Source organism: Myotis nattereri (assembly GCF_964212035.1).
Source record: "Myotis nattereri genome assembly, chromosome: 4".
NCBI classification, from domain to species: domain Eukaryota; kingdom Metazoa; phylum Chordata; class Mammalia; order Chiroptera; family Vespertilionidae; genus Myotis; species Myotis nattereri.
The window spans coordinates 77,905,376-77,916,760 of NC_138079.1; the positions used below are offsets into that span (position 1 = coordinate 77,905,376).

Sequence of the window (11,385 nt, forward strand, 5' to 3'; positions counted from 1 at the left end):
CAAATTGGGAGTTTTATGTGCCTTAAACAAATAATGCAAGCTTATATTTAAAAAAAATAAATAAATAAAAAAGAAGAGAGAGAGAGATTAGGAAAATTGTTAACTCCAGGAAAACATTTATAGGTATTTAAATGTCAACGGACAAGTATATGCAGACATACTTGCATATGCATATATACAACTTTATGTATTTGAAAAAAAAAATCGCTCTCCTATATAACCTGGCATTTTATATAAACCAAGAGACTCTGGCTGATCAAATTCCTTAATATTTCAAGTGGCAAATGATTTGAACAAATACCAAATATCCCTTAAGTGTTTCCAAAATTACTTTTGAGTCATTTGCATAATGATTAAAGTTTATGTATTATCTGGAACATCAATTTTTTAATGCCGTATTCCTACTCTATTAGCCATAGTTCAACATCTTGTCAACTGATTTCAAGCATAAAAGTTTAAAAATTCTGCTAAAGTTTTGGTCAGTTGTAGAGGAATAAAATTTTAGGGGTGTTAATCAGTAGCCCCATTGGAGAGGTCTAAAATGTTTGCTTTTTTAAATCCTGAACACTTAGTGCAGAAAATATTGATCTTCAGTCTTGATTATTTTTCAGACTGTTTCTTCGTACTATGTTTTGTTTATAAATGTGCTCTATTTACATTTTCATTATTTTATTAATATAAAGGCAATTAACTTATATTTTGTGTTTTTTAAACATAATCTAGATGAGGAAGAGGATGGCAAGACTCCAACTCAACCACTGTTGAAAAAAGGCAGGCATTTTTCATCATTTTATTTTAACCCCTTTTTCATACTATTAACTCTTATTTATTATTTTCTTTTTTATCTTAGTTTTTATTTTCATGGTGAGGTGATGTTACAGTTATTTATTAAATGCAGATTAGAAAAATTATCATTAGTCTAATTAAAGCGTTAAATCATCCCAGGAAAAGGTGATATATCAAATATAAATTCTTCTAAGTCATCATAGCATTTCTGAAATATTCAAGCCCTGAAAGTCAGTATTAATTTTTTAATTTTAACTGCATGGTTTAGATGATAAGTAGAGACACTGAAATAGGTTTATTCACAGTGTCACTGCATTCTTTACCATCAGTGGTACCAGCCAAGTCCTTAATTTTGATACTAATATATTTTTCATTTCAAAAATTATAATATTTCTCACAGTCCTGCTGCGTTTGGGAGATACACAGTCATGTCAACGTACATGAATTTTATGAGAAGGAGATAGAGGTGAGAGTTATGGAGCAGTGTGGTTTGGTAGCCATATTACTTCATCATGCAAATCATTCGTCATGTTTGCATACATCGTGGCAGCATGAAAAGTGAATGATAGGCATTCTGCAAACGTGATCAGATTTCCTCCTATGGATTTTTGCTTTAAAAATTTGGTCTAGGAGTTTCACAATAGTCATTTGCTTACTCACAGAGCCAGTGTTGATTTCTTTTTTTTAATTTACTGGGAATATAAATGGGAACTCCCTTGGTATATTGCTCTTTCAACTTGCAGCATATGGGTGCCCTTCCAGGGAGTTCCCACCATCTTTCTGTGGTTTAAAGAAAGATGTGATGGTTATGTGGCTTTATAACTGGGTATCACATATTAATGGGACAAATGCTAGATAAAAATGAGTGTTTTTTTTCCTTAGACTAAGGTTTCGCTGTGATAATTGTAAGATTGTATTGGTATGTCTTCCATTTCTGTCTTTCATATAACATTTTATTTAAAAACATTTTTTGAGCTTTAAATGGTTTAAAAACTAGACTACAAAAGAAAAGGCATAAACTTAATTTGTCCAGTTAGCCTAAACATCTTTTCAAAAATCAAAATCCAGCAGTTATAATATTCTTGATTGATATTTATGATTCTCTCATTCAGAATGCTTCAAAATATTGAAATTAGGCAAGATGGTCTAAATGAGTTTAACTGTTGTGAAGATGTGTTTATCTCTAGCCATCTTAATTGTATGTTTAAATTATAAACAATTGAAAGCTTATGATTGATACCATATACTACTATCTGCGAAATATGTAAAAGTTAGGAAACTATAGGAATGCAGCAAAAGGGACTTTAATATTTAGCTTCCTTACATCTTTTTCTGCTTAATCCTTTAGAATCCAAAGGCCCTGCTGTGCCTTTAAATGTAGCTGACCAAAAGCTTCTTGAAGCTAGTACACAGTTTCAGAAAAAACAAGGAAAGAATACTATTGATGTCTGGTGGCTTTTTGATGATGGAGGTAAGGTTGTTAATACATTTTTTTAACAGTTTTAAATTTACTGAAGTTGTGGGAATAGTACTAAAAATTGGCATGTATCCCTTACTCATAGACCACATTCCAGTTTAGCCAACATTCCCAAAAGCAACAGGATTAATTTCGGAATAAGGTGTTGTCATCTCTCTTCATTGTCCTTTAATTTGGGAGTTGCTAGGTCTTTCTTTGAGCTTCATGACCTTAATATTTAAAAAAATATTATAGACCAAATATTTTATAGAATGTCACTTAATTTGGAGTGCTATTTGATGTTTCACCATAATGATTTTCAAGTTATGTATTTTTAGCATTAATATCACAAGTGATGCTGTGCTCTTCTGTCTATATCTCATCAGGTGGCACATGATGTTGCTTTGTAACATCACTGGTGAAATTAGCTTTGACTATGGAGTAAGGTGGTTTTCACCAGGGTTATACACTGAAGAGTTACTGTTTTCCCCTTTTATAATTGCAGGCATTTGGGGGATGAGGAGTTACTTTGAGACTATGTAAATATACTATTGTTACTGCAACTGTTACCACCATCTTTAGTATCCATTGATATTTCTGCCTGAATTTATTGTTGTTATGGTTTGTTTGTGGTTGCCAGATGATAATTTTCCAGTCCTATTATTTCTTCCCATGGATTCCTATTTTATTCACTGGGATATGATTTGTCATTCTCATTATTTGTTTTGATATTCAAATTGCCCCAGATTTCCTGTTCAGTCTGACTGCTATGTCCATGTGGCATGTCCCAACCACTCTTTGTTTTCTAATACACTAAGAAGTTCCAGGCTCAGTTTTGTACTTTCCTACAGCATCCGTTGAACCACCCTTTATCTAAGAAGCCCTGATTACTTTTAGTGGAGAGTGGTATTGAGGAACCAAAAACGGGGCATTAGATGTGCTCGTTGGTATTAAGGTGTCATTGCTCCCAGGCCCTCTCAGTGGACAGATCTATGAAATACACATGGAAGTGTCTGTGTGTATGCTTACAGGCTGAAAACTAATTCCAGCCCAACACTGCAGGGTTCAGTCCAGCTTCTCCCTCTGTGTTTCTCATTTTAGGGAGAAATGTTGCTCCCATTAGCTTCAGCAAATATTCTCCTTCCTCCCTCTTCCTGTCGGGGACTAATCTCCCAACTCTGCCAGGCCACAATCCCATTTCACTGACTTCCTCACATGGGCCCTGACTCCACTGGGTCTCCCTTCTAGTTCAGTCCTGCCTTCTGGCTTTATGACTGAATCAAGGAAGGATAGAAAGAAAAATTTAGTTTTACAGAGTTGTTGTAAACATGTTTTTAGAGACTAAATTGAATTAAAAGTTTTTATTTAAGAAATTAGCACTTAGTATATGATTTATTTTTATGATTCAGGTTTGACCTTATTGATACCTTACCTTCTGACTACCAAGAAAAAGTGGAAAGATTGTAAGATCAGAGTATTCATTGGTGGAAAAATAAACAGAATAGACCATGACCGGAGAGCGTAAGTCTACTTTAAATTGAAGGACATTTATCTGTAATATTTTATTATTACTATATAGATTTGATAGAATAATCCATAGGCAATCCATAAGATGTCAGTTATGTTGCTCTATTCTATGCTGAAGCTGAAATTTCTCAAATAAACCATCTTTAATTTTAAGTTAGTCTTTACGTTTAAGTTGTAGATTGTTTTACTGATATGTAATATTTTTTAATATATTGACATTTTAGAAAGTATTAATATTTATGGCATTAAAGTGTTAAGCAGCTATTTTTTTAAATCGGGGGAGAGTGTGCAGCCATTGTCATCTATTCCCTGTCTGTGTTGTCACAGTTCTGGTTCTGGGTTCAGTGCTTTTCTAAGTGCCTGTGGTGTCTCTGACCTGTTTGCATATATTTTGCACATTGCTCCCAATTTCAGGTTTGGAAAGCAGAGCTTGATCTCATGATTTCTCTGCCCAAAATACTTCATAACTTTTCCTCTGTAACATAACAGAGAAATTCTATGCTAAATGTAGCAATCAAAGCCCTTACAATCTACCCTCCTATTCCCTATTGTTATCTCTTAGTCCCCCAGTTGCCTTATACTTCAGTTTCCATTTCTGTACCTGCTTTAAAAATGCAGATGGTTTCAGACTTTCACTCCTTTGCTTACTCTCATCTCTACTATTAATAGCTTTGTACTTCTCAGTTAAAATACTCCATCCTTTAAAGGTCAGGACAGTTGCCACCTTCTTCATTACACCTCCCCTAATTTTCTCCCTTGTCCCCCACTAGTTGTTACGTTTCCTTCCTGAATCACAATATACTTGATACCACTCATCACATTCTGGGCTTCTGTTACATTTATTTTATGCCAGAATTCAATTAAGTTTATTCATTTCAAATAGTGAATTATGCAAGCAGTATTAGAAATAACTAAAAAAGTTAAACCTGTTTCTCATCTGGGTAAAACTCATTAAGAATAAAATCCTGTTTTGTTCATTGCTTTTACTGTTTGTATGTTTGTATGTTTCAACTTTTCTATTGTTGCAACCAAGGCTTCATTGCCAACTCTGCCTCCAAAAAGATATTTACTGAAAAGCCAGAGGCTGTTGGAGCTCCTATCCCATGCCTGTCCAAGTTCAATCCCCCACCCCTCCCAAATACTGTGAACTTAACCTACTCTCAGTTATAACTTCAGTTTGGTCCAAAAGGTCATATTTGGACCTTTTGAGATATGCATTCAACATGGATGGAAGAATAATCCAAAAATAATTAAACAAATAACTAGTTTTTATTGAAATCCTTATACTTAATATAATTCCACTAAAATTAAATTTAAAAATACTAGTTGTATTCAAACTTCATTATTAATGTCTTTCATTGTCCATTACTGGGTGAGATTCAGAAAATGTAAAATAACAGAAGTCTCTTCTCAAGGAATTTTTTAGATCCACTTTGTTAATGTACAATGGAAATTAATTCAGATGGGTTTGTTTTGTATGTGATAGATATTTTTCCTATAAATCATGCTTTTCAGATACATAGATTCAGCTCTAAATAGAATAGAAATGTGTCTAAGTGCTATTTATTTTTGTTTTAGGATGGCTACTTTGCTTAGCAAGTTTCGGATAGACTTCTCTGATATAATGGTCCTAGGAGATATTAATACTAAACCAAAGAAAGAAAAGTAAGTTATTGAATAAATTACTTTGTACAAATTTCTGATACTATTGGATAACCTACTCAGACACTCCAGTAACAGATCATTCAACTTAAACTAATATATGGCCTTTTGGCCTGCTGTTAGTTACATAACTTTTTAAATTTAGCACTGAGAATTGGCATGCTTATAGCAGATTTCAAAGTAAGTCTAAAGGCCTTCCATTTTCAGAGAATTCAATTACCGCTTTATAAGAAATTTCTGAAAATCATTAATACCACAGAAATTCCACATGGTTCTTTAAATTTCCATTGTTTATGCCCACATTCATTATGACCACTCAGTCCCTACTCCACATAGAAATTATTCACACTCTTTTATTACTAAAATAGAAAAGTCTAAGTGCATTTACAATTCTCAAGAATGAAAAGATTTGTGGAATAGTGTATCTGAAGATGGTAATATTATGGTTGTTATCATATGTATATTACTGGACAGAATTTTAATTCCCAGATAAATGTTGAATAAATGATGAAGTTGGTGTAAAGAATCCACTTTAAATTAAAAAAAAATAGTAAGATTATACTGTGTAAGATTGTAATCAGGGAGAGATTTGTTTCCTGTTATAAAACAATAAAAACCAGGAGCTTTGTATGAGACATACTTGAAAAGGGTGTTCAAGGACTCAATTCCAATGTATGTGTGGAGGCTTCCCACACCAACCAATTCTCAGACAGAAGCAGAGTATCGAGAATTCAACTCGAATAAGACACCATCTACCCAAAGATAGAATCAAATTACACAGGTAAAGGGCTCAGCCTCACAAGAACTGCCCTCCACTTAATTTTTTTTATTTTTAAAATGTTTTTATTAATTTCAGAAAAGAAGGGAGAGAGAAACATCAATGATGAGAGAGAATCATTGATCAGCTACCTCCTGCACTCCCCACACTGGGGATTGAGCCCGTAACCTCGGGGCATATGCCCTGACCAGGAATTGAACCACGATTTTTGGTTCATAGGTCAAAATTCAACCAGTGAACCACACCAGCTAGGCTGCCCTCCACTTTAGATTCCAGCCACAAGCACAGGTTGTTACCTATACTTCTGACAGACTAGCTATAAATCAGAGGTTCACATGACTTCCCTCTCCAATTTCAGTTTGCTAGAATGGCTCACAGAACTCAAGAAAACCCATTTACTCATTAGATTACTAATTTATTACAAAGGATACAAATTAACAATCAGATGAAGGGATATATTGGGTGAGGTCCCCAACAAAGGAGCTTCTGGCCTTGTGGCGCTTGGGGCTCAGCAAGGTGGCACCTGGAAGCATTCTGGTCTCCACCAAAGAGGGAAAAGGACCAAGGAGCTGTCCTCGCAGTTTTCCTGAAGCTTCGTTCCTTAGTCATGATTGGGCTTTTGGGATAATAAAAATCAGTTCCATAATTAGTTACAAATTAGTCATGACTGACTAAGTCATTGGTCACTGGCAGTTATACTCCATCTCCAGCCCTTTCCTTTTTGTGGGACACTGGAGGTTTGTAGGGGGAGATGACTGAAAGATCCAAACCTCTAGTCACAAGGTGGGTTCAACTGGCAACCAGCCCCACCCTTGGGTTGGGTCCAAACGTCATCTCATTAATTAAAAAAAAAACAACCTTTATAACTCTCAACACTTGGGAAATTCCAAGGGTTTGGGGGAGCTGTGAGCCAGGAACTGTAAATGAAGACCAAATATCTTATATAAATCACAATATTGCAATACTGAAAAATGTTTTTCACATTCATAGAGGATTAGAATGCTGTTCATGTTCTTTTAATTATCTTTTGTCCTATTAAGTATTTTTGGATCTAGAGGTTAATTCTCCATCTACTTAAATGTTTAGTATCTGCCTTTCCCTCCCTTCAAAATGTTCTAGTACCTTTTCTTATACTACTTTTCTTTAGTGGTATTTGAACTGGGAAAGGGAAAGCCTTTGAGTGTTTTGAGTAAAGGAATAACACGATTTGACTTACTGCTCAAAGGGATCATTCTGGCATTGTGGTGAAAATTTACTTCGATTGGGGTGGGGAGTTAGACGTAAGAGCAGGGATAGATGAGAAAGATCAGAGTAGTTAAGGGTATAGAGGGGAGCACAATAGATGGAAAACAATAACTGCTTAAGTTATAATTTTGTGTTTCAAGATCATACTGTTAAGTAATTCAAAATAAGGTTATCAGTATTCTTTCTATTGTTTTTAAGTATTATAGCTTTTGATGAAATGATTGAGCCATACAGACTTCATGAAGATGATAAAGAACAAGATATTGCAGATAAAATGAAAGAAGATGAACCATGGCGAATAACAGATAATGAACTTGAACTTTATAAGACCAAGGTATTCTTTTTTATTTCTGCTTACTTTTCATTAACCTTCCATGTGATTTTTAAAAAATACTAAGACATAGAAGTATCAAGAACTGCAGTTTGTTACAGAAGGACCCAGTTGTGTAAATTAAATCTACTTTAAGTTGGATTTATATGTGGTCTTTGTAAAGAATGATTATTTAAAATTATGGAACTGATTTTTATTTACCAAAATTTATTTTGGTTTCTTTTTGTCTACTTATAGTTTTATGAACCATGATAGATTCCAATTTTCAAATGGTCTAGGCATGACTTTGTCTTGTTTCATTTCAGACATACCGGCAGATTAGGTTAAATGAATTATTAAAGGAACATTCAAGCACAGCTAGTATCATTGTCATGTAAGTAATACCTGCACTAAGATTTTCTTAGGTATTAATTTTTATGATAATGCAATTAGGGTTAATTTCTATACAAGTACATATCTATTTAACATTCATAATGACCTAGTAGTTGTAAGAAGGAAAAACAAACTTTTTAAAATACACTTTGCTCTAAGCATATGGGAAGAAATTAAGTAGGAGGAAAGAAAAATCTTAAGCTTATATGAATCTAAGTAATTTTTTATTATTGTATATTTTGCAATTTTCCCACCTTTTAACTGTGTTTAACTTTGCCATCAACCATATGGGGTCTGATGGCCTGAAATTCAAATTTGGACCCCAGCACCTTGGTTCTCAAACTTAATTCATTACAGAAGGCAGTGCCAGAAGCAATTTGTTCGCAAACAGAATCATTTTTCCCCATTAGAAATAATGTAAATTAAATTAATCCATTCCAGACCCCCAAATACAATGCATGTCTATTGTACTGTTTAGTCTATAAACTTATTTCCTTAAATTTATCGAACAAGCCCCCTACCAGCCTTAAAGGAATCAAACACCTTCAGCACTTGTTACAGAGGTGTCTTTCAGGTCAAAACGCTGTATCTTTGCTTGTTCATATATCACTGCCTCCAAAATGCAGTCACTAGCTCACTGCTTTTCCTTTATCCAAATCAACAACAGTTTTTCTGCCTCTTCAATTACCTGTGATCATTGCTTCTTTCACAACCTTAGCAACATTAGCAACTCTTGATGGCTTCTTTATGTTTTAAAATTGTGCTAATGTTGATTTCACCAGCAACGGAAGCATCCTCGCCTTTGTTACCTTGAGACGCTTTTTGTCTTGCTGAGGTATCAGCAGAAAGGGTTGTCAGGTCAAAAACTGAAGTTTGGTTCTACCACTGAGACATTTTTTCTGTGAACAACTTGGTCGAGAACCAAATTCTTTGAGATGGGAGACTTTGAAAAATGAGGTTTAACTGTAATAAAGTTGCTTGGTGGATTAAATTTTTAAAATGCTTTCCTGTCTGAATCCTGCCCCAAGTTCCCACACACAAGACTTTACATATAGACACATTGTCCTGGCAGTGAATATAGCTAACTCTGGCTTTCCTTCCACTGAACCAGGTTAGCTAGATATTAACTTGAACCCAAATTCCCTCAGTCCTGTAACCTGGGTTCTTAAATGGGTGAGAAAAGCTCAGGCCTTCAAAAACATGGCAAATGACTGAATAAAGTTAACACCAAAGGATTGTGCTTCTGATTAACAATAAACATTTATTATTACATCAGAAATTAAGTTTCGCCAGTAATCATATATCTGTAATGGAAGATGGTAAAACATAGAATCTAGAAACCCTATAGAGCAATTGGCCGCTACTACTACTATGGACAAATAGAAGTGAAAGCACAGAGAGACAAGAAGGTAAAAATGAGTATCTAGAAATAATTATGTTTGAATTTTATTTATCTATTTTAGTTTCCACTTTTACCATCAGATGGAAACATCATCTTCTCTTAAAAGAATTCTATACTTACTGAAGAAAGGGAAATTTAGGGCTTAATGTTAGATACCAAATGGGTTATGCTATTTGTGGGAAGAAATTTTTAAACATATTTTGTTAGAACTTGAAAAAAATAGGAGTGTTATGGTAGTATAGCAGTTGCTATACTATATGCAGAATTTCCCCACACTTAATATTATCTGCTGTAACTATAGTAACTTTTAATTACTATATTTTGACATAATCTAATTTTTATTACATTTGATTCTTCTCAACTTAAATGCACTGCTGAATTTCCTTTCTCCTTTTGATACCAGGAGTCTCCCAGTTGCACGAAAAGGTGCTGTATCCAGTGCTCTCTACATGGCGTGGTTAGAAGCTTTGTCTGAGGACCTGCCACCAATTCTCCTAGTTCGTGGGAATCATCAGAGTGTCCTTACATTCTATTCTTAAACTTTCTACACAGTGGACAGCCCTTCAGACAGTACTGCATTGCCTAGTGAAGTAACTGAAATCTTCAATGACACGTTAACATCACAATGGCGAACTGTAACTTTTCTTTCACTATTTCATTAATTTGAAAGCACACAGGGAAGTTGATCCATTGACATGTATATGGAGACTTCAGTTTTAGTCATTAATGTATCTCAATTTTAATGATGATTCCTTGTTGTTGGACTAAAGCTCATGAAGTAAAGTTTTCCTTTGCTACTTGAATAGCAATAAAAGTATGTTATTTTCTGACTGATGAAAGAAATACAAAAAGCCTTTAGCCTTGAGGTGCCTTCTGAAAATAACCAAATTTCATCCATATAGCCTCTTTTATAAATTTATAGAATGTCAAACTTTGCCTTCAACTATTAGTTTTATTTCTAGTCTCTTCTACCTTAAAATGGACACTGCTTCTCTTCCATTGACCAGTTAGTGTTGAGTACTGTATGTTGTCTATTATTTTTGTAAAGGTTTATGTTAGACATTAAAGGTGAGAGTTAGGGCAAGTTAATGGGGGGGAAAAATGGGAACCAAAAAGTGACCCCAAGTTTAGATTGTATGAGTATGTATAAATGTAGACCTAGGGGGAAAAGGCCCAATAAATCTTTTCTTTTTTTTTTTAACTTCTAAGTGGTTCTTATTTGTATCTTCATTCAATATTACTAAAACGTTAGGGAAGGTTGGAGATTTATCTAGTACTTCTATATACCGCTGAAAAATTACATAGTCATTCTTTAGACAAATTATATAGTTATTCTTTTGACAGAAATTCTCAAAATCAATTGTATTTATTAAAAGAGATTTGTCCTAATTTAGAGTTTTCTTTAAATCTGAGGGACTTTTAAGAAATGCTAAATAATTTTTCTGGAGGAAAATCATTGCCATTTCATAGAATATTTCAAACACTACATGGAATTTCACTATACCATCCTTTACAAGTCATTAAAATAATGTTTCATCAAATGGTTAAATGGACCACTGGTTTCTTAGTGAAATGTTTTTAGGCTTAATTCATTCAAATGTCAAGTACACTTAGTCTTAATTAATATACTCAGGTTTGAACAGATTATTCTGAACATTTAAATTTAATCCATTCTTAATACTTTAAAACTTTTGTGTTAAGAAAAACTGCCAGATTGTGCTTTTGAAATGTCTGTTTTGACATAGTCTACTAGTACAAATATGACAGTGCGTATGTACTGTTATTAAAAGCTTTATATACAATTATTAATGTAAAGTTTTTCAGTT

General features: G+C 33.9%; 1 protein-coding gene across 2 annotated transcripts in view; it reads left to right on the forward strand.

The window, feature by feature from the left end:
• The window catches only part of SLC12A2 (solute carrier family 12 member 2), a 91,758-nt gene extending 80,659 nt beyond the window's left edge, over positions 1–11,099 (forward strand). Inside the window, exons 21-27 of one of the 2 annotated variants that reach the window (XM_081088823.1) lie at positions 724–771; positions 2,135–2,257; positions 3,652–3,763; positions 5,348–5,434; positions 7,653–7,788; positions 8,091–8,158; positions 9,963–11,099. In XM_081088823.1, coding sequence (XP_080944949.1) covers positions 724–771; positions 2,135–2,257; positions 3,652–3,763; positions 5,348–5,434; positions 7,653–7,788; positions 8,091–8,158; positions 9,963–10,098 — 710 coding nt within the window. In that variant the 3' untranslated portion in view covers positions 10,099–11,099. The remainder of the gene's footprint in view (positions 1–723; positions 772–2,134; positions 2,258–3,651; positions 3,764–5,347; positions 5,435–7,652; positions 7,789–8,090; positions 8,159–9,962) is intronic. The other variant, XM_081088824.1, reaches the window with a different exon arrangement.
• The last annotated feature ends 286 nt before the right edge of the window (positions 11,100–11,385 follow it).